Source organism: Photinus pyralis, unplaced genomic scaffold (assembly GCF_008802855.1).
Source record: "Photinus pyralis isolate 1611_PpyrPB1 unplaced genomic scaffold, Ppyr1.3 Ppyr1.4_LG7, whole genome shotgun sequence".
Lineage (NCBI taxonomy): Eukaryota > Metazoa > Arthropoda > Insecta > Coleoptera > Lampyridae > Photinus > Photinus pyralis.
In genome coordinates, this window is record NW_022170738.1 from 31,135,042 (window position 1) to 31,155,972 (window position 20,931).

The 20,931-nt window shown below is 38.0% G+C and overlaps 3 protein-coding genes across 7 annotated transcripts in view; all 3 read right to left on the reverse strand.

Annotated features, from left to right (window-relative positions):
* Positions 1 to 709, reverse strand: part of LOC116176169 (glyoxalase domain-containing protein 4-like) — a 2,062-nt gene extending 1,353 nt beyond the window's left edge. Inside the window, exons 1-3 of the mRNA XM_031494647.1 lie at positions 387 to 709; positions 79 to 335; positions 5 to 31 (exon numbers count right to left, since the gene is read on the reverse strand). Coding sequence (XP_031350507.1) covers positions 5 to 31; positions 79 to 335; positions 387 to 532 — 430 coding nt within the window. The 5' untranslated portion in view covers positions 533 to 709. The remainder of the gene's footprint in view (positions 1 to 4; positions 32 to 78; positions 336 to 386) is intronic.
* Positions 710 to 2,107: 1,398 nt separating this feature from the next.
* On the reverse strand, positions 2,108 to 9,552 carry LOC116175653 (peroxisomal acyl-coenzyme A oxidase 3-like). 2 transcript variants are annotated; one of them, XM_031493882.1, is made up of 11 exons: positions 9,399 to 9,552; positions 9,162 to 9,283; positions 8,808 to 9,116; positions 8,611 to 8,758; positions 3,791 to 3,965; positions 3,463 to 3,742; positions 3,181 to 3,418; positions 2,899 to 3,132; positions 2,697 to 2,854; positions 2,359 to 2,646; positions 2,108 to 2,310 (listed from the first exon to the last, which is right to left on the reverse strand). In XM_031493882.1, exons 2-11 carry the CDS (start codon positions 9,279 to 9,281, stop codon positions 2,212 to 2,214), a joined length of 2,049 nt encoding a protein of 682 aa, XP_031349742.1. In that variant the 5' UTR covers positions 9,282 to 9,283; positions 9,399 to 9,552; the 3' UTR covers positions 2,108 to 2,211. The 2 variants fall into 2 exon arrangements, with proteins under 2 accessions (XP_031349742.1, XP_031349741.1); XM_031493881.1 differs by having other exon boundaries at positions 9,162 to 9,552.
* Positions 9,553 to 14,459: 4,907 nt separating this feature from the next.
* LOC116175651 overlaps positions 14,460 to 20,931 on the reverse strand; it is a 36,886-nt gene continuing 30,414 nt past the window's right edge. For all 4 annotated transcript variants that reach the window (XM_031493879.1, XM_031493878.1, XM_031493880.1 and 1 more), the window contains 7 exons: positions 16,414 to 16,826; positions 16,173 to 16,362; positions 15,947 to 16,123; positions 15,523 to 15,896; positions 15,212 to 15,474; positions 14,977 to 15,133; positions 14,460 to 14,930 (listed from right to left, as the gene is read on the reverse strand). In XM_031493879.1, coding sequence (XP_031349739.1) covers positions 14,571 to 14,930; positions 14,977 to 15,133; positions 15,212 to 15,474; positions 15,523 to 15,896; positions 15,947 to 16,123; positions 16,173 to 16,362; positions 16,414 to 16,826 — 1,934 coding nt within the window. In that variant the 3' untranslated portion in view covers positions 14,460 to 14,570. The remainder of the gene's footprint in view (positions 14,931 to 14,976; positions 15,134 to 15,211; positions 15,475 to 15,522; positions 15,897 to 15,946; positions 16,124 to 16,172; positions 16,363 to 16,413; positions 16,827 to 20,931) is intronic.

A 20,931-nucleotide genomic window follows, 5' to 3' on the forward strand; every position in this document is an offset into this window, starting at 1 on the left:
GAGCATGCTATGGTTACCTTTTCAATTGGATCTGAAATAATTAGAAATCGTAAATGTCGTATTAAAATTGCATGGTACCTCTGTCGGACGGTTGTGGCTCATCTTTAATAAAGAATTTATATCCCCCGGGAGCTTCAAGTACGTTTCCTGCCAGAATCGGCCAATTGGCAGCCTTCGCTCGTTCAAGTACCTCTTTACTCTTAATAGTGATTCCAATAAAATCGTTGCCCTTCTTGTACGACTTAATTGGGTAGTTATAAGTCAATTCGACAACAAAATGTTTATCCTCAGGACCATACCCAATCATAGATTTGCTCCAACGATTCGCATACGGGCTAAAAGATAACTTAACGTGTGTACGTATAGCATTGCAACACTTTGCATACCCGTTGCAGGCCGCCTCGCACCCCTCTGAGAATTCTTCGTGTCTTAATATCTTCATTCCCAACACATTTTTGTAGAAAAATGTTGACAGTTTTCGATTTGGATCTTTGAATACATAATGCAGCGCTCTTCCATTTATTCCTGCCATTTTCTGCGTATTATTGCGGCTTCAAGGTAGCAAAAGATTTGCGGTATTATAATTACAATTAGACCTTGAAATCTATACGTATTTTCCACAGTATTCAGAACAGGTTTTTAATTTAATTAAAAACAAGTCGGTGCAACTGCAGTCAATATTAAAATTGTGGAGGAAGGTTATGAACATGAACTGACAACTGACAAATGGCAGGATTCAGCATGCCCAGAGATCATTTTCAAATGTACAGGGTGTTCGAAGAAGGTTCATAGATCTTATAGCGTTTTCGATTGGCAAAACTCGTGCTGCACGAGAAACTGAAGAAATCCATGTGAAAATTGCTCTCAATGGAACATAAGTATTTGTAAATATTTGTTGTCATTTGTCCATAACCTCATTTTAGATTTAGATAATCGACAAATCTCTATTCTAAAAAATGACTGAAACGATTTCAGTATTATTTATGATAAACGAGGAACATAATTCCTGTAAAGGACCAATTTTTGGCGTTCAGTTTAATGACTAATTGCAACTTTTTGTAAAGTAGAAGATATGGCTAGTTCATTATCTTCGCTATCGCTAGATGACGACAAAAAATTCTCCAACGCAAGAAACAAATTCAAATTGTCGCACGTTTATTTTGAAAATTTGTTAACTAGTAGCTCCACGAGCTCTCGGACCTCGTGCGTCGAAATTTGCACCGAGTGCGTAATTGTTGCATCACATTTGCCAAAGGAACACAGAAAATTGCCCTAAAATTACCAATAGAACGTAAAAATTGCACTCGTGCAGCACGAGTGTTGCCAATCGAAAACGCTATTAGAATTTCCTCAAGCCGACATGAGCAAAAAAATAAATTACGCACAGCAAAAAAATAAATTACGCACACAAGGTAATACCAGGGGAAACCTTCTTCGGGACAAAAACCCCGTCATAGCCCACACAAATACATGAAATAAAGCAACTACTGCAACAAAATGCAAGAGAAAATATGCAAATAGAACATCTCAAATTGTACAATAGAAATCAAATAATCGAATCAAATACAGTTAAACAAATTCTTAAAAACATACAGAAGAGACATCATAAATGCAAGTGGAATGATCAATCTATTCAATATAAAAACAAATGACACAAATCTACGATCAATTTCGGCAAAACAACTCGTAAAATGATAAATTGCATGTACATACAAAAACATCCAATTAGCTTGGCTTTACTCCAGCCTCGATTGCCATAGATTCAGACAAAAAATATGTGAGAATGCCAGTAATGAGTATTCATGCCATCATCGCAGAAGCAAAACCTACACGAAGTTAATTAGAGGACCCCCTTCTTCTATGGTTTCCGCACAAGAACTGTAGCGGGCCACAAGTAAGAGAGCAACATTAACAAAGAAACATGAAATTAGAGGACCTCGCTTCTCGTATGGCTTACGCACCATCTGCAAGCGGCCGTTACTCAAATCCAGTTCCGCATTCGAAAACGGTCGGAATCTAAAACAGATGTCCTAATAAGGACCGATAAAGCTTCTGCACCATTATTGACAAGAGCATAAAAATTCTCAATTGATCTTTAAAAATCAGATTTGTGATGGTGAACATTGTGTATATTAATAATATGAAAATATAGAATTATAAAAAGCCAACAATAAAATTAATGTGATGTATCCATTGTAAATTAAAAAAAACTTAAAGCTTCGATTTCCAACTCTTAATGTCTTTCCACCAGTTCACTCTGGACATGGCGCCCGGAGTTTCGAACATGGCGTTTTGCAAGTGCTTGTATACCTAAAATGCAATTGCAATATTCGAGTTAAACGCTCGCCACTAATTTACCATTCCATCCGACTGACCCAAAACTGACTTAATCAAAAAGTCAGGGGGCGCGATCACGTCGACCAAAGCGACGGCGTCGTCCTTTAAATCTTTACATAAAGTTAAAATGGCGGTCTGTATAAAATTGATTAATCTCGAGTCCGAGGCGTATCCTCCCTGGTAAAAGATCGTCAAATATTTTTCCAACGTCCATACTCCGTACAAAGATACAATTTTGGTCAAAATATTCTTGATGTTTGCGTCTTGCGCGTTTAAGACAGTGAGATATACCCGTTGAATTATAAAGTGCTAAAACCAAATTGTTTCTTTTCGTGCCTACAAATCAAAACGATTCTTACCTGAATATACACAATTGCCAAATTCTTAAGGTAAAACACTTGGGATTCGTTTTTGGCCCAAAATGGATCTAATTTTTCAACCTTAGTTAAAGTTTCATATTTCTCGAAGGAAGCCCTCAAAAGGAAGCACACAAGCCACTGGTACATATCTAGAATATCTGCAAAACGAATTACTTTACAACCTATTGACTATTGGCCATACTTTTTGGTTCCATAACATCTTCAAACGAATTGAAGTTAAATTTTCTCCTTAGAATTTCTTGTGCGTTAGTTAAAAAATTCACAGACTTTAAAGGAAAATCAATTTTTTCTCCCTTCATAACTGCGGGCCAGAACTTTAGTAGCCAATTACTCGTTTGTTGAATCAAAATATGATTCTCCCCCTCATATGTGCAGTTAGCGTCATTATTGTTTCTAAGATCGCCTAATCCAGAAGCTGTAAAGTGAACCTTCGTGCAGGTGTTGGTGCAATTACTAATCTCACCTTTGAGATACCCGTGGCCAGCACAGGCCTCCCGACATTCCTGAACAGCATCACGCACCAACCAACCCGCCAGCGGTTTCCCACTGGATGATATCGCGTGTAATTCTAAACCCAAGTCGGCCGTATTGTCATTACCAGTCATGGCTTCTGTAATAAACTCGATTTGTACAGCTCCGAGGTAGTTCGAAAAAAGGTCCAAGACGTATGCCACAGACAAGTAGGGAATTAAACGATGTTGCTAAAAGAACACTATCACGGAGGAATTTCTAGTCGGTAACCTACATGACTTTGATACTCCAGTATCGAAATCTCCTCTTCCCCTTCCGGCCCGAACTGTTTCCTAATGGCAGCATAACGAATTGCGATGGTAAGCGCTTGCGAGGCGTACGCCGCGCAAATCCCAACAATCATCACTCTCCCAACCGACAACGCGCCCAACGAAGCACCATACCGCTTACTAGGATCCCGCAATCTAGCCACATACGTCCCGTCTTCAGCAACATCCGCCGTCTTATTTAACAACTGGGTCCTCGGTATACGATAATTGTTAAACATAACAAATCTACAACTGGCACATTACACAGTTATAACAAAGCGCGTCTACTAATACCCATTGTCGACGCCATTTAACCCAATTTTTTCTCCCATATCCCCGACAATCACTCCCGGATATGGGAGGTATGTGTTAGGATCGCGTACATTGACTAGAAATGGGTGTAAGGAATGGTTAACTCCATCGGGAGTTATTAGTTGGGCGTAAACAACCGTATGGGTAGCAGTTTGACCTGAAACAAAATCGTTAGTGAGGCACTTTGTGATAACGAGGGAGGAAAAGCGGCATAATTTGTTTAAGCTGTTTTTCATTCACTTTATGTACCCTGTGTCCTATTTTGGTTGATGCTCCAGTGTATCTTAACTGTTTTTAAATAAAGATAGAGACATGCGGGATTCGATACCCTGTGCCACTTTTTGTGGAACTTTTAATACCACAAACAGAATCAATCAAAATTTGATTCTGAGATACAGAGTGAAAACAAAAAGTTTGACTTTTTGGGACGAAATCATTTCTAACTACCCATGTATGAGAGAAAAATGGTAAAGACTGTCTATTTTAGATATGTTGACGTAGAACCCAGTGGCGTAATAAAAAAAATGTTGGGCCACCTTTTCAGAGATTTGAAGTTAGTATTTTTTAAATGCAACCCCCTGTATATTTTAACACTAGTTTTTTTTGTATTCTTGTTTCTGATTACATTCATGTATCGCAATAATTTTAGCCATGAAAATAAAACAAATTATTTTTTACTGCTTTTAAATAGTAGGCCACGGATCCATGGAGATTTTGCTTTGTTTATTGTATCCATGGTAACTAATGCAATCGATACCGATTTAAAAAAAATCTGCTTAACGGTAGAAACATGTCATTTCAAAATTTTGTTTTTAAAGCGCCTTATATTTTATTCCATTTTCCAAATCTACATGAAAATCTACGTCGTTTGATATCACATTGCCCTATACCCAGCATCAAAGGTTTTCAAGGTTTTGAGATTTTTCAAAACGAAGAAAAAAATGGTCAAAATTGTCGCTTTTCCAATGGCATCTTATCTTGATTCTCTATCAAATGCAATAACAGAGTTTTTAGTATTTAAATTTTTTAAATTTGGATCTCCATAGGTGTGGTCGTGCGCAACTTTACTTTTTTTAAGTACACTCAAAGATAGCCCTATTCTTTCTCTATGCACTGGTAAAAATCCGCATCCGCCATTTTTTTTCCGTTTAAAATAACCTACTAATTTCGGAAAGGAGTCGCGCAGGAAAGTTATAGTGTGTACAAATCAATTCATTTTGGTGAGACATTTCATTAGAATACCATAAAGGGTAGAACGTGTGTTCCCCCCCCCCCCAGCATTTTCAAAAATTTTACTGGGCACCACTAAAGGCCAGTTGGTTGTAGCTAGGGTTGCCATCCGTCCGGGTTTCCCCGGATTTGTCCTAGTTTAGAGGGCGTCCGGGAAGCATCCGGGCGGGGTTTCATTGGTAGTCCGGGTTTTGGGCTACTGAGGCATCTATGAGTTTCTGTCAAAATTTAACCTAACAAGATAAACTTTTAAGCGCCAATCAGCTTTGGTTACAATTTTTTAAAACACCGAATCCTCATTTATACAAAATCGCCTATACTGCATTCATTATAAGAAGGTAGTAGATGGCGCTTGAAGATAAACACACACAGGAAAAATATAAAACGGCACAAATTATGGTAAAGTAGAAATATTCAGCACTGCGAACAGAAATAAATCTTTGACAATATCAACTAGTGACACTTCGGCAGTTTAGTTGGCAACGTAAACTACCACTTTACAAAATTCACCAGTCGTTTTATGTTTCATTGTAATACTGCCTCGTGTTTTAACCAATCACAGTGAAGGTCAAAGCCTCCCTATGCTTTCTACCGCTACCTTCTTAAAATGAATACAGTATAGTGCTTTTTTTGCATTCCTGCTCATAATGCCAACGTTGAAAGAATATTTTCACTAGTGGCATAACAGTGGACCAAAGAAAGGAATTTATTGAATATTGAAACAGTCTAGCTCAGTGTTTCTCAACGGAGGCCATATGGCCCCCTCCATGACGTATTTCTTGGGGGCCACGAACGAAAGACAGCATATTGGTAGGCCACGGAAACTTTTCAGTGGGCCACGAAAATTCACTCCTGCAATATCGTACTGAAATATTAAAATTAAATAAATTTACCAAAAATGGTCAGTATTAAAATTATACCACAATAACCCCGTATCCTTGTTTGTGTTATCTCAGTGTACCTTCCCTAGAAAATAATAAATGCGAATCACAACTTTAAATTTAAATGTTTACAAATGGCAAACTCACAATCCAATTGATCTAGACGAGATACCGGAAAATGTTTGTAATTTTTTTCTAACACGCCTCTACCGCCTACCAGCAGGGCCATCTTTAGGCTGGGCCCACCGGGCCAGGTACGGGGGCCCCGCGGCGTCATTGTATAGTACGATTTAGCGTAAGTAGGTACTGCTGTCTACTCTACCGAGTATTACTTCGCTATCCGTGGTTATGTATCTCCAAGATGTACCGTAGTTTCGGTGACCATTTATTGATGTAATTACCATATAATATCTTATTACAAAGGGAAAATAAATTCATATTCATAATAAAAAAAATAAAAAAACTCCTATAAAAAAACAGCAAAAGAAAATAGTATATTTGCTATTTTTATTATGATTCCTTTCTAAGCTCGATTTGGGGATGCCATACTTTTCATACTAGCTTTTAATGACAATTTATTATTTCTTATTTCTCTTAGTGCTCTACCCAGTACTTCGTCGAGAAATCGCGATATTTTGCGACTTCCCTGTACTCTTTTGTATTTATTAGGCATGTCCCAAGTCACCCTGAAAATAACACAAAAAAATAAATCCGGCCCTGTTATAACAATTTTTAGGTTAAAAAAAAAGATTGAACATTGCAGTCTTTTAACAACATAACAAGACCTTAGGAAAAATAATACGCGTCTCTAATATCTACCATGTGCTCTGCACCACACAAACTTTACGTTATGTATCATAACTAAAATAATCCTTACCTTTTTTAAGTTTACCTTTACTTTCACAATAAACATTTTTATTTGTTTTATGGTTTTAATTTGAGCTTATTTCCAAAAAAAATAATCTTAGCAAGGAAACTCTCAAAAGTGCCATTTTTTAGCTTTCAACAATTTGTCGAGAGGGCCCCTAAAACCAAAAGTGCCAGGGGCCTAGACATAGGTAAAGACGGCACTGCCTACCAGGAATATTTCTGTGTAGGTTTTTAAAGAAAATTTCAGCGTCAAAACAAAATGAGCTTGAAAATGGTTTCTTGATAACTAAAAAATAACTCAAAATTAATTTTGATCTAATTCTAAAGTGTTTAAAATATTGAAATGTCACATTTAATGGTCTATATTCTATACATTTTTGTGCAGTCTGAGAAAAACGTCTAAAAACACGTATAAAGCTACTAAAATTTCAAAAATTTCCTGAGGTGTGGCCCCCCCCCCGCCCTAGGGGGGATTCCATACCCCCAGGTCTAACGCGGAGGGGAGCCACAGAGATAAATAACATTCACAAGTAGGCCACCCGTAAAAAAAGGTTGAGAAACACTGGTCTAGCTAGTCAGTGATAAAAATAAAGTACAATTTCTTTAGACAATATTTTTTTTATCAAATTCAGTTTATATGTCCGGGTTTATAATCCCTAAACCCGGGGTTTTCACGCTTCCTGTCCTAGTTGGCAGAGTTTTGAGATGGCAACCCTAGTTGTATACAATATGCCACATACATATATCTGGGGTTAAAATTTCAAAGAAATATCTCCATAAATAAAAAAGTTGACAACTGCGCATGCGCAGATTAATTCAAGATTTTTCTTTGTTGAGGTGCCCAAGCTATTACCTCCCGAATGCAAAAAGAACAAACTAAATATCTTGAGAACTGTAGGGGTAGTTAAGGGCCTCGGACGGATGGACAAAGAAAGTGGCAATAATAGCACCTTCCAACATGCGCTAAAAAGTTGACGTTACACAGTTTACGCATGCGCGCATCTGATTTTTACAATATATGATATGCTTGTCTTTAGTAGAAGTATGTGGTTATAATTTCAAAAAAATATTTCTATAATCAAGAAAGTTGGCATGACTTCCAACATGAATTAGAAAATGCGCCTTCCTACAAATGATCTATATTACCCTATAAACAAAAAATATCAATATTGCGTGGTCTTTCATATAAAAAAGGATAGGTCCGCAAATTTGACATAAGTTGTGCAGATTTTTGTAAGAGTCTACTCCATATAAGCCTTAAGTAAACGTAGTGGAAACCAACCAATTCGAATTAGGGGTGTTTGGACACCAACTGTATCAAATATCACCATTGATATTAAATATGCACATATCAAGATTCAACCTATGCATATTTTTTGCGCTATGGTTATTGCTACCTTCACAAAAATATTCAAAATCAGTCGTTCGCTGGTTAATGCAAATTTCACACAGGTCCTCAAAAGTGACCTGCACATTTAATGTATTAAACAAGTTGTTATTGCATAATTTATTCCCAGTCAGTCACTTTTAAATTGCAAATTAAGCAAAAAACTTATAATACTCTCAAATAATCATTATTCTTATTACACGTCATACCAGTATCAATATGTATATACTTTTTGCCCTTTGGCATTGAATTTATTAGTTCTACAGCCAGGGAAAATACACTTCGCTATCTAATTTGGGAAATCTTTAAGAGGCAAATAATAAGTGGTCCCAGAGGTGAACCTCTGGGACCCTCCCTTATTAACTCGACAGAACTCCATTGTGAAGACCTAACTTCTTAAATACCGATGCAAGCACTCTGAAAAACATACAAACCTAAGTTTCCCGCCCAACATTTTGCTGCCTCAAAGCACGGCGAATTAAGAATAAACTCCTTTGTATCTCTGTCATAAGTGGCAACCGTTTGGATACTCTTAGCATTGCTACCATGACCGAATTCGGTCAGACAGTACGCTCCGATAATCTACAACTTCAATTATAAGAAAAGTACCGGAATATTATGACTAACATACATCACCTCCCAATGAGGCTTTCAAATAGTGATTGTGCCTTTCCGTACCTAAACTCTGGACTACACTCGGAAACATGGCGAAGGAGATTGAATTTTTCACGGCAGTCGACGGATTCAGATGCATCAGTAATTTAATCTTGATTATCGGAAAGTGGGAATTCGCAAAGGCGTTGGCGACCGATAACGATTCCATATTGTTTAGGATCATCGTTTGCTTCGCGGCGATTTTTCTTTGCTCATCTAGCGGCCTGGTTTGGTACGATTCCGAGTAAAAAATAGGATGTCGCAGGAACTCTTGATAGGCATTATGCTAAGGCAGCACATTACTACATTATTATGTGAATATCAAACTCACCTGATATTGTAAAATCTCCTCGGAATAAAGATACAGTTTCAGCTTTTTCCAATCGAAAGAGGCCCTTTTCCTATATTGATCTAAGGGACCACTGGGAAAATCTTTTAAATACTCTGCCATAACTAATAGAATTCCTTTAATTGTGTAGCAAATTAGCCAATTACTATTTACTAGTAATCGTCAGGTTAATAAAGGACCATCTCGTGGACAAGTCGAGCTTTTGACCTTGTAACTAACCGGTAGGCTGGTACGTTTGAACTACTGCAATTAATTTGGACAAAATAGCCAAGAATTCAAATTTACATTTGAATGATTGTAGCAGGGTATACTGAAAGCCTACAAGAAAGCGGCGGAATGATTTCGTAATTAATGGACTTCTATTTGAACGGCCAAAGTTCAAAAATCAAGTCAATAATATCACAACAATGACATGAGAAATACGTTTGACCTACTAACGTTTTGCAACATTTATCAATCACCCAAGAAGAAAATAAATAAAAATAAAAACAGGGGTGGACTTTAGATATTGATATTTAAAAAGTGGGCTTGGTCTGGTTTATTTGATCTACCAAACTATACAAGGGTTCCCATAGCCTTTTCCCATAAGGAATAGTAGTATAGTATAAGCGAATGTGCTCGCATTAATGAATAAAGTATTAGCATATACAATGGTATTATAGCGTGCCTTACCCATAAAGAAAAAATTTTAGTTCGTCATAAAGACCTATTTCAATATAAAATGCTAAGTATTTTATTCTAAGGTCTAAAAACCTTTTTTTGTCATATTGGCCGTTAAATACCTCCTATATAATTACAAGCCTTAAATCGTGCTACAAGATTTGGCAATGCGATGTTTTTGAGAATTTGGGCCGATCTCTTGAAAATTCAGTCGGTTTAACTCAGTTGGTATAGATTTTCCTATGGTAATTATTATTGTAGGTATAATTGTTTTCATGGAAGTTTCTACCAACCAGGTTTAATATATTATGAATTTTCGAAAATACCTTTTTATTAAATATAAGAACTAAGTACAACATGCTTTTATTGTTTTATTGTTAATAGGCATAAATAATTGCTATTTTTTAAAAAGTAAATTCTATTGTACCTATGTAGATACTGATATTGCCTATAAAGTGGTCCCTGCTACACTTAATTGAGTGCGTAAATAAATAAAAGGGATCCTATAGGTACCCATTTAAAAAAATTCTGAAATCGTTTCAGTTATGCATGGCCGCTAAAAAATTATTACATTCTAGTCTCCGTTATATCAATTAGGTACATAGCTTTTACGAAATAACCTTTTAAGCTGGAAAGGGTTGCAAAGTTACTATTAAGTTAGAAGGTTCTGGTAAGCACATATATAGAACACTGGAAAAACCCTTTAAGTGGTCTGTGAGTATTCCACTCCACTTTTGCTCATCGTTTTTAATGTGAATGATAATATGCGATTTTTCACATCACTAAGTATATGTTTACATAGCATCATGCATTAAAATGGAAGAGAATACTATGTAGGCAGGCAGCCATACACACTGCTGCCTTGTGGTCTACTTATCCACTACAACTATTTCTATTGATAGCCCAGTCAATAAAACTTCTTTGTCGCAACTAATTAGTGGAAAGCTGGATTCTTTATATGTGATACAACCTTATGAGACATGTATTTCCCCAAAAGTCCCCGCCTCTCCCCTTTGAGCTTTCCCCCACAGCCCCCCTCAAAGGTAGAAAAAACAGAGTTTTCATATATTGATTGTAGAATTCTTATTATTTATACCAGAATGATATTTTTTTTTTAATTGTTCCTAAATAGATGCTCTACAGTATTTGTTTTAAAAAAATTTTAATCAACCTTTGGTTTTTCAGATATACCAGTAAAAACTGAAAAAAAATGAAATTTTTAGTAAAACACTTTTGTTTTTGCTCTGCAACTTTGTAATTGTAAGATTAAGTAAAAATGTAAGATATAACACATGTAGCACACCTTTTAAGCTTTAAAACTATATAGTACATCAGTCTTATGATTGTACTGGCGTACAACAGAGCACCGCTTAAGAGAGCCCGTCCGTGCCGCTCGAACACTCCCGCCGCATCATTTCAAAAATCCACTTAAGCTCCTAACATTATATTACATCTTAAAGCCACCATCCCACTTGGATTGTTTTTTTTTATTTATTTGTATGATTGGCATCTCGGATCACTCACCCACCACAATCAAATGAACAATTGTACGGTTTTATTTACAGAGAGATTATAGTTACATATTCTTCTATTTACAATATTTACAAATATTTGATTGCTCACCAAGGACACCTTTACCTTTTACAAGATAGCTAAGTCGTCTGCATCTTCATCGAGGTTTGGAAAGCTAAGACACGACAGCCCATTGCAATCCTAGCACATTGCAGAACAGTCAACTCCAGATTTTCTGCATTTGCAGTAATCTCCGCATGGTTTTTTGCAAGAGCATGAGATTAGATACAGTGCGTAAGTCACTAGGGGCAAATGGCACTGTGTTAGGAACAGGCCTTAAGCCTTTTTTGTCATTCCATTTTCTCTCACAGTAGCGTACCTCCAACCTCATTCTGTTGGATTAAGTTTATTTCCTATCCAAAATTGAATTTGAAGATAAACTCTCAACAAATGTTGATGAGCTGCACTCGGGGTTTTAGGCAGTTTTACGAACTGACTGAGCTGACAAAACAAAGAGGTTATCACTCTGTTATAAATACTAAGCATTGTACAGTCAATATATGAAAACTCTGTTTTTTCTACTTTTGAGGGGGCTGGGGGAGAAAGCTCAAAGGGGAGAGGCGGGGACTTTTGAGAAAATACTTGCCTCTTAAGGTAGTATCACATATAAAAAATCCAACTTTCCATTAATTAGTTGCGACAAATGGTAACTTTAGGCCTTTATTTACTGGGCTATGACCAATTACTAAAAAAAATGTTTTGATATATAGTTATTTGTAACAGGTTGTCTATGCGTTATAAGTACAACGTGGCCAATATTATTTGAACGTAGAGGAAAAATATTGTAAAAAAATCATTTATCATATCATTTACCCCATACTCACGAGCACATCAGCCACCTTTACTTTCATGTCAAAACGACGGACGTATCGCGACAGTTTTGAATCTGGGTAGCAGTCGGTGTTAAAACTGACGGTTCTATTTATACACAAAAGGAAAAGAAAATTGAAATAAAAAGTCATAATTTTGTGCGTAGGTACCTATGAAAAGACGAGAACATATAAAATATGTTACGCACACACACCAGGCGATGTAACCTTCTTCGGGCCACAGTAAAATTTAGGTCATTTCAAGATTCTAGGAACGTCATAGTTTTCCAAAAACATCAACTGGTTGTTGAACGTCGCAGGAGCAATTAACTTTCGCCTATCTTATGCGCCGATCTTCCTATTTTCGTAAAAATCGAACCACAGCCTGTTTACCGATCAAGATATATGATTTCTTTCGGATTTCCCCATGAATTTTAATACAGCGCAAGCGCCGTTCACCAGTAGTCATTTTGTTGACTTCAAATCGGTAGGAAACAAGTGTCAAATTTGACGTGTCGCAATGTAAACATCAACTACTATAATTTCGAGTGGAAGGTAACCCATAGATATTAAAAGAGAAGAGAGTATCTATGAAGTACCCTGAAAACAAAAAAAATCCTTTTCGCTCAGGGTTTTTTGGTTTTATTTTTTAACTAACGCATAGGTAACTCAAGAACCTATATATTTTGTGAACTACATTGAACAATGAACAGTCTAACAGAACACCTAATTCCAACGTTTATTGTGGCTTAAAATGATTTTTTTTATTGTATTAATACCTACGTTGGGATTAGGTACAATATTCCCCAAAAAAAATTGATGACGTACACACAAAGTAAGGAAAATCCTACGTTATTCTCACACCCGTCCACTGTCAGGTCATTGATTGACAGGGTATCGTAGTAGCGCGGTATCTACAGGGCGATTTTTATCGACCACGATTGTTTCGGGTAATAGAGTTTATTGCACATGGTAGGATTCCTCAAAGCACATATTTTGAGAACTGTCATACTGACCACTTATTGAAGCAATGGAAACTCCACCAATCGTATTCAACGCTCCAAGGTACGTCGCGTCATCCTCTTGCTCACTAATGAAAGTTGCAAGGATTCGCGCAATTCTTGTACCTATTTTCTATGTAGGTCGGCCATCAAACTGTATCGGTGAGAGACTATTCAAAAACCTTTTTCTGGTTTCGAGAATTAAATTTAGCACCCCTATAAAAGCTTCGTCAAATGCGGCCTTTACCGTTTTATAGGAGATGAGTTTTTCCTCAAGAATTTGGGGCGAGTCAATATATCTTCAGCATTCTCCCCCATACAATAAATGAAAGAAATCAATTGTTTTTCCTCTGGCTCCTGATCAAGCCGCGAGGCCATCTGGTAGGTACCTTTCGAACCTTTTAAACTATTTTTCCCATTTTTCTGGGCGCTGGAAGTCAAATTGAGCCGGTGGTTGGAACGAAATGTGTCTACGGGCGAATGACGAATTCTCTTGCAATTCACCACATGATTCATCAATTTTCTTCTTATTTTTCTTACGACTCATGCTGCGGCCATGTAGAATAATGAACGTAGATTAATGAGAAACGTATACCTATATTAAGATAAACACAGTTAAAGATGAAATGTCTGCAATATACACGTTAATCAACATACATTTATAATCTAGCAGTCGCTTACGTTACACCTACACTGCATTCATTGTAAGAAGGTAGTAGATGGCGCTGTGTTTGAAGACACGCAGGGAAAAAGATAAAATAAGACCAAATTATTGTAAAGTAGAAATATCCAGAACTGCGAACAGAAATAAATCAAACAATCCCACGCTTGGATTTTTGACATTAACACTAATGACAGTTCGACAGTTTAGTTGGCAACACAAACTGCCGAATTTACAAAATTTGTCACTCGTTTTATTTGCAGGGTAATACTGACTCGTGTTTTAACCAATCACATTGAAGGTCAAAGCTTCCCTGTGCTTTCTACCATTACCTTCTTAATTGAAATGAGTATATGAACCAAGTTATTTGTACGGCTAATTAGCCTTATTTGCATCCCACAAATATATGAACACACTCTACGGACTAATACAATCACATACCAAAACCATGCACAACCGCGCAAGTTTAAAAACCAAAAAATTCGCCTCATGCACCTCCATTAACGTTACCAATTTCTCTCTCAAGTTTCAGGAGTTTTTTCAATTTTTTATTTTAAAAAATAATGCAATGCAACAATAAAAATGTACATATTTAATATAAAACACTAATTTAAATATTTTTTTAATAATATATGGTACATATAATACAAAAAAGATGCTAAAAACAGTAACAATCAGGCACCCGCAGTTATTTGGATTTTAAGTAATTTTCAGATAGTGCAAGAAGTCGATACCTTTGCTTCAAGTTTCTCGCGCGTACGTGAGGATTCGCTATTTCGGCGGTATAGTTCGCCGGAAACCATCCAGTTTCGCCGTCCCTAATTCGTTCGCCATGATACCAACCGTCCGCCATTTTACGCGTTACGTTAACGATATCGCCTCTCGCCAGCGGGAGTTCGTCCGGCTGGCTCGAAATGTAAGGGTGAATGGCGGTAACTTGCGGGCAATCCCAGCACTCGTACAAGGTTTCGTCGGGGTCTTCAGACTTCGGCGCAGACAGCGCCTCTATCCAACGCTCCTTGTCACTTTCACTATTGCAGGATAGTAGCTAAAAGCAGTGTTGCAAAATGGGTTAGTGTCGTAAGTCAGATTACCATTTCTACGGTTTTCTTGTCGTGATTTTCCAAGATTGTTAAGAACAGCAAGTGCTTTCCTTGCGCATCTTTTGCTGGCACTGAGCTGATTACGTCATTAATATTCAGCTCTATGTAGCTTCGGTAACAGTAATGGAGTACCACGTAACAATCGTCACTAAAAGTAGGTGGTTTTGAGAATAATTAACATGGTGACAAATACAAGCTAAGATTTTAAGATTAGCTAAAGAGTTACCTTCTGTGACTTGTGACCAACAACAGATCGTTGAAGAGAAAAAAATAAAGAGACGTTTTACTAAATCGCTTCCCAAAAGTCAACTTATTGTCATCTGCTCTGGCGACCATTTGAATTAGCGGTCCAGATCGTACCAACCACCTTGTGTTCGTAACCAGTTTTATGATCGGTATCCCGCGCGGAAATTCAATTTGCTTTGCTATTCTCTTGACCTCCGATTCCCTTTCCATTCGACGCGCTGCCTCGTTACACCTTGTAACAATCTAAAACTGAAAGTTACACAATTGCAAGTTTAAACAATGATCTCTTACCCCGTTCAGTGTGGCTAGAGTGTGCTGGCACGACACATACTCATCGTCTTGTGGGGAAAGCCTTTTCAAAACCGCGTCAACCAGAAGCGGCCAGCGAGTAATTCGCTGCATTGGAAGCATGAGAAATGAGTACAACGTTAACGAGTGACATTCTGAGCTGCACTCGAGTCGTTTCAGTAAGTCATTACAGCTATTTCGTTCTCTCATCTTTTTTAAAGTACTGTCCAGTAATATTTGATTTTCACAATAAGGAACGTACACATCGAAGTGTTCCTGCGCATGCTTTTTTACAATATCACAAACTCCGTGCAGCAAAATATTTCCTTGCCAACATTTCTCCAAATCTGATAGGAGTTCTTCTGAACACTGTTTTACTGTAAGAACACTGTAAAGGTACCAGTTAAAAACAGCTTAGTTGACATACCAGCGGCAATCTTTCCAAAAAGTATAGTCTTTTCTTCATTCCTTACAAAATCGCTACTGTTTATATTGGAAATGAAATAATCAGTCAATAAATTCAATGAGTTTAAATACGAAGCCTCCGAGGTCATCATTTCAAATTTCGCCTCTTGAATCTTCTTCTGATTTAAACTTAGCGTGCCTAAGAAGTAGTTGTGTTACATCTCGTAATTGCCTCAAAAATTACTTACTAAGAACAGTAGAGTTCACGACTTCCGGAATCTCACACCATAACGTACGTGTAATAGTAAAACCGTTCTTGCTGTAAGCTATAAGTTGCATTGCAGAAGGTCTCGTCAAGTTCATTTCGGAATTCTGCTTCTCACCGACTTCCTCGTAGCCATCATATTCAAAATCCGACGTTCCATCTTGACAGACTGACTAAAAACACAAAATTCGATTAGAAATTGGCACCGACAAGCTTGAACACACCTCTAAAACTGCGGCATCATAAAATTGATACAACGGCTCATCTTGCAATCGTAATTGCATATCGGCAGACATAGAGTTCTTGTCTATTGTGGTATCAGAATTAAAGCTTCCAATACTACTATCGTTATAGTAATCGCTTTCATTTTTGATATTATAGTAATCTTCACTGGCCTTGCTGTCTTCAAACTGCTTCAAATTTGTAGTGTTACCGCTGTTCTCCGTTGAACTGCTACTGGGGGTGCTCGAAGAGGACTGGTATAGCCCTATCTCTGCATACCAGCTGGTATTTGGCTTTCTAGGGCATATATTAATACTGTCGGAATGTCTCATAGCCGGATTTTCAGAATTTCTGAACAGACCAACCTCGGCATACCATGACGTTGACCTTCTTGTCGTTTTTGCCGTGCGGGAATCTGAAAAGTAAGTTACTCGTTAGTACACAGCAAAGAAAAATGATACCATTGTGCTGCTACTTTGTATAAGTAATAAAAAAAGCTCCATTCAATCAAAAATTTTTGCTTCAACAAGGCGGCGGTTAAGGAAGCATTAGTGAGGAACAGCTGGAAGTCATAGAAATAAACGATTTGTGGATTGGGATCACGAAATGCCCAGTACGGAAAAAAATAGAAATAAACAAGTGCCAGATGTGTTGGGGAATCCACCCAAAAAGTGACGACCTAGACACCAAGAACGAGTGCTTCAACTGTGGGAAGAAGTGTCACTTCAAATATAAATGCCCAACGATAGCAAATTTATAGTATGCAATAAGACCGGGCATATGCCACCCTGATGCAGCCACTAAATCTATGCCAACAGTATTTATGTAACCTGTTGATTAAAAGATCTGCTATTCATAGCCTTAACTTAAGAGTAGACTCATATACTACACCACAGCACAAAACTAAAAAATTTGAGGGTTGTTTTAGCTATATGGCACCATTGCTATTAAATTCAATTCCTACTGCATTTTTTAATACCAATTTTAATTATTTTGCCGAGAAGTAGTGGAATTTGTAAATGAAACTAACTTGTAAGATGATTACAGTGTTCTTTACTTGATGTTAAAGGATGAATTGAAAGAGGGCTTAGCCGAATTCATACCCTTTTGAGCTTTCTTACCTTTATTTAGTGTTTTTTGCTTTCCCTTTATTTCATTTTGTTAAATGTAAGGCTTTATTATTATTATTATTATATTATATTATGGGAGATAGCGTCGATCTGAGACAATTTTTTCTTTGTGCCTCAAAAAAAGGCAGTGTACAACCTTCCTTTTTACCAAAAATCTACTGCACCAAAATTTCTCGGGAAAACACTTTTTCTTATTAATTCAGGTGCGTAGGATCCAAAACAATTAGTACTTTTTCGATCAGACTTCGCAAGCAAAAGTTATGGACTAAAAACCAATTTCGAAAGAAAATTCAAAGGGCTGTAACTTTTGAATTAGTAGCCCAATCTTGGAACTGTTTGAAATTATGGATTCTACAGGTCACATATAAGAAAATTTTTTTTCCGGGTCGATCTGAGACAATTTTTTTTTCGGGCCTCAAAAAAAGCAGTGTATAACCTTCCTTTTTTACCAAAAATCGACTACACCAAAATTTCTAGGGAAAACACTTTTTCTTATTAATTTTGGTGCGTAGAATCCAAAACAATTCGTACTTTTTCGATCAGACTTCTCAATCAAAAGTTATAGACTAGAAACCAATTACGAAAGAAAATTCAAAGGGCTGTAACTTTTGAACTAGTAGAACACCGATCATGCGCATTGAGCTGTCAGTACAATTGACATTCCGTTATTTCCATAGAATACAAAGGGGTTTACGAAGTTATTACAGTAGACAATACGAGTAGGTATGAATCGTTTTTACAGAAGTAATACAGAATACCAGCGAGGGTGGTGTAAGCGGTGGCAGTCGATCGTCCAGGTACATGAAGCAATGAAATGATATGGACGGGAGTCCACCCGGATAAGTGGGAAAAGTGCATGCTAGCGCTGATTCCCAAGGGTGGAGAAAGCAGGTAAAGTTCTAGAAAAGATAATGTAAGGCAAGAATTGAAGACGTGGTATGGTGAGACGGCTAATAAAGGCACCCAGGAAGACCAATGCCTGCTGGCATGATTATTGATTAGACGTGCCTTTAACAAATAGCGAATAGAACATCCAAGGTGAAAGCGTTGCTTTGACTTAAAAGTGCCGGATTATCTGGTGGGGATTGTGTAGGACCACCTCATACCTACACCGTTTCGTCTACGCAACGAAACGGTCAGATGAGGAATACACCTTTACATCTAGTGCGGGAGTGCCGCACGGATCGGTCCTCGGCAGTAGTGTAAATTTTCCAGTGTGGGAGCTCTCACTATGTTTGAATAACATAGGACATAGGTGATCCAGAATCCCCGCCCCTTCATAAGGTGTTGTCCAAAATTTTCATCGATTTTTAGCCTTAAAAACAGTGTGTAACCAAATATTGCACTCGTTATATTAGTTTTAAGCTATCTACTAGTAATAAACTATAAACTAGTAAGCAGAGTACCAAGAATAATAATATAACAGTGAACATTCATTAGTCGACCCCTATTTGAAATCCACCGCCTAATGTGCATGGAGAAAAATGTATGATCATAAATATTGGCGTAAGTGGTAGAGGGAGTTCGCAGAAGGCCATACAAACATGCGAGCCAATGCCGGCAGTGGGCGTCCCAGATGAGACAGTGACAAAAATTGAGGAACTTTTACTTGCGGATCGGCGTGTGGCTGTGCGAAAGATTAATGAACAAATAGGACTATCATAGACAAGATTTTGAACGATATTTTACAGTTCACAGGGTGTAATGCCAGGTAGGTGACGCGGATGCTCCCTGATCACAAAAAGAAGCATATCGAAAGTGCTCGCGTGTTTTTATGTCGAAGAAGGTGAGGAATTTTTGGATTCGTTGGTAATGGGAGAGGATACTTGGATCCACTACATCACGCCAACGACTAAGGAACAATCAAAATAATGGCGGCATTCCAGTTTTTCAAGTGTCAATAAGTTCAAGCAAACTCCATATCAGCGAGGAAGGCGATGGCTTTGGTATTCTGGGACAGGAAATGAGTTCTGCTGATCTGAAAAGAAGTAGGTACAACAAACGATGCGGAAAGAAACTGTGACGCCCTAACAAGGCTACAGTTGAGCCATGCGTCACTAGTTTGTAAACAAATTTCAAACGAATTCTTTATTCTATATCACATGTCAACATAAGCGACGGTAACAATTTCAAATATTCGAAAATTTGGTTCACAAACTAGTGCTTACGTTTCGTGACCAACTGTACATCGGGCGATAGAGAACAAAACGAAGGGCCAGCTGAGAAAGGGAGTTCGTTTCTAACATGGCAACGACCGCCCTCACAACGACGGATCTCAGTGCCAAATTCGAGGAGAAATCATTGACCATCATCTGTACACCCTTGATTTGGCCCCCACTGACTATACTATTTCTTCCCAAACTTGAAACAACATTTGGGGGAATTCTCACGTGTTTTCAGTTCTTGGATAGCCGTTTCCGGTTTGAGGATTGGTGGACAATCCTTCGAGCGTGCACTGTGCGAATCCTTGCAATTTAGGCAGACAATGAGATGAGTAACCCTTGTGGACGGCATTGCCACATACACATACTACAGTGAGTCTATAAAGAACACATACTTGAACGTTCGTTTGAATTCTCAAGTCACGAAAGGGCCAAAAATGACGAGGACTACGATCAAAAAAGTAGATAAAAGTCAAAGATTTCAGAATCTGTAATTTGTTGCAATAAAAAGAGCTTTACTATGTAAAACGAATTGGAGACCTTAATTTACGGACAACCCTCATATATACTCTTGGAAAAAGCAAATTGGGAACGCGTTCCTGCCCCACACTACACCACAGGTTCTCAGGTCGCTGGTGGATCGTGATGTAAGATGGGGTACTGGGGATACCAACCGCGAATGGGGTAGAAATGGTGGGATTTGTAGACTCTACGGTAGCAGTGCGTGATCCGCAAGCTCCTGAAGACAATTGAACACATGGATGAGACCGCGAGGGGAGGTTGATGACCACAGCAGCGATTTCTATCATGGTTATGCCGCCGAAATTCGGCACCCGGTCCTGAAACGGGACGCGAACCAGAAAAGAGTTAACATAAGGTGCTGAAACTTTTCTCAATAAGAATTAGTAGGACATAGTTTTGGTGCATGCGTACGATTTAACTGGTTAGTCGTGGAGTGGTCAAATATGTGGCGTGCGAGGGAGTCTTGGACAAAGACGCAAAGACACTATCATCCCGGATGTGAAAGGTTGGGTGACACGTGAACATGGTGAGGTGATTTATTACCGCACTCCATTTTTGACAGGACACAGTGAGAACTAAACAGAGTGCAGGTTGCACGGTGTTTAAGCGCCCGAGATAAGACAATTGAACACATGGATGAGACCGCGAGGGGAGGTTGATGACCACAGCAGCGATTTCTATCATGGTTATGCCGCCGAAATTCGGC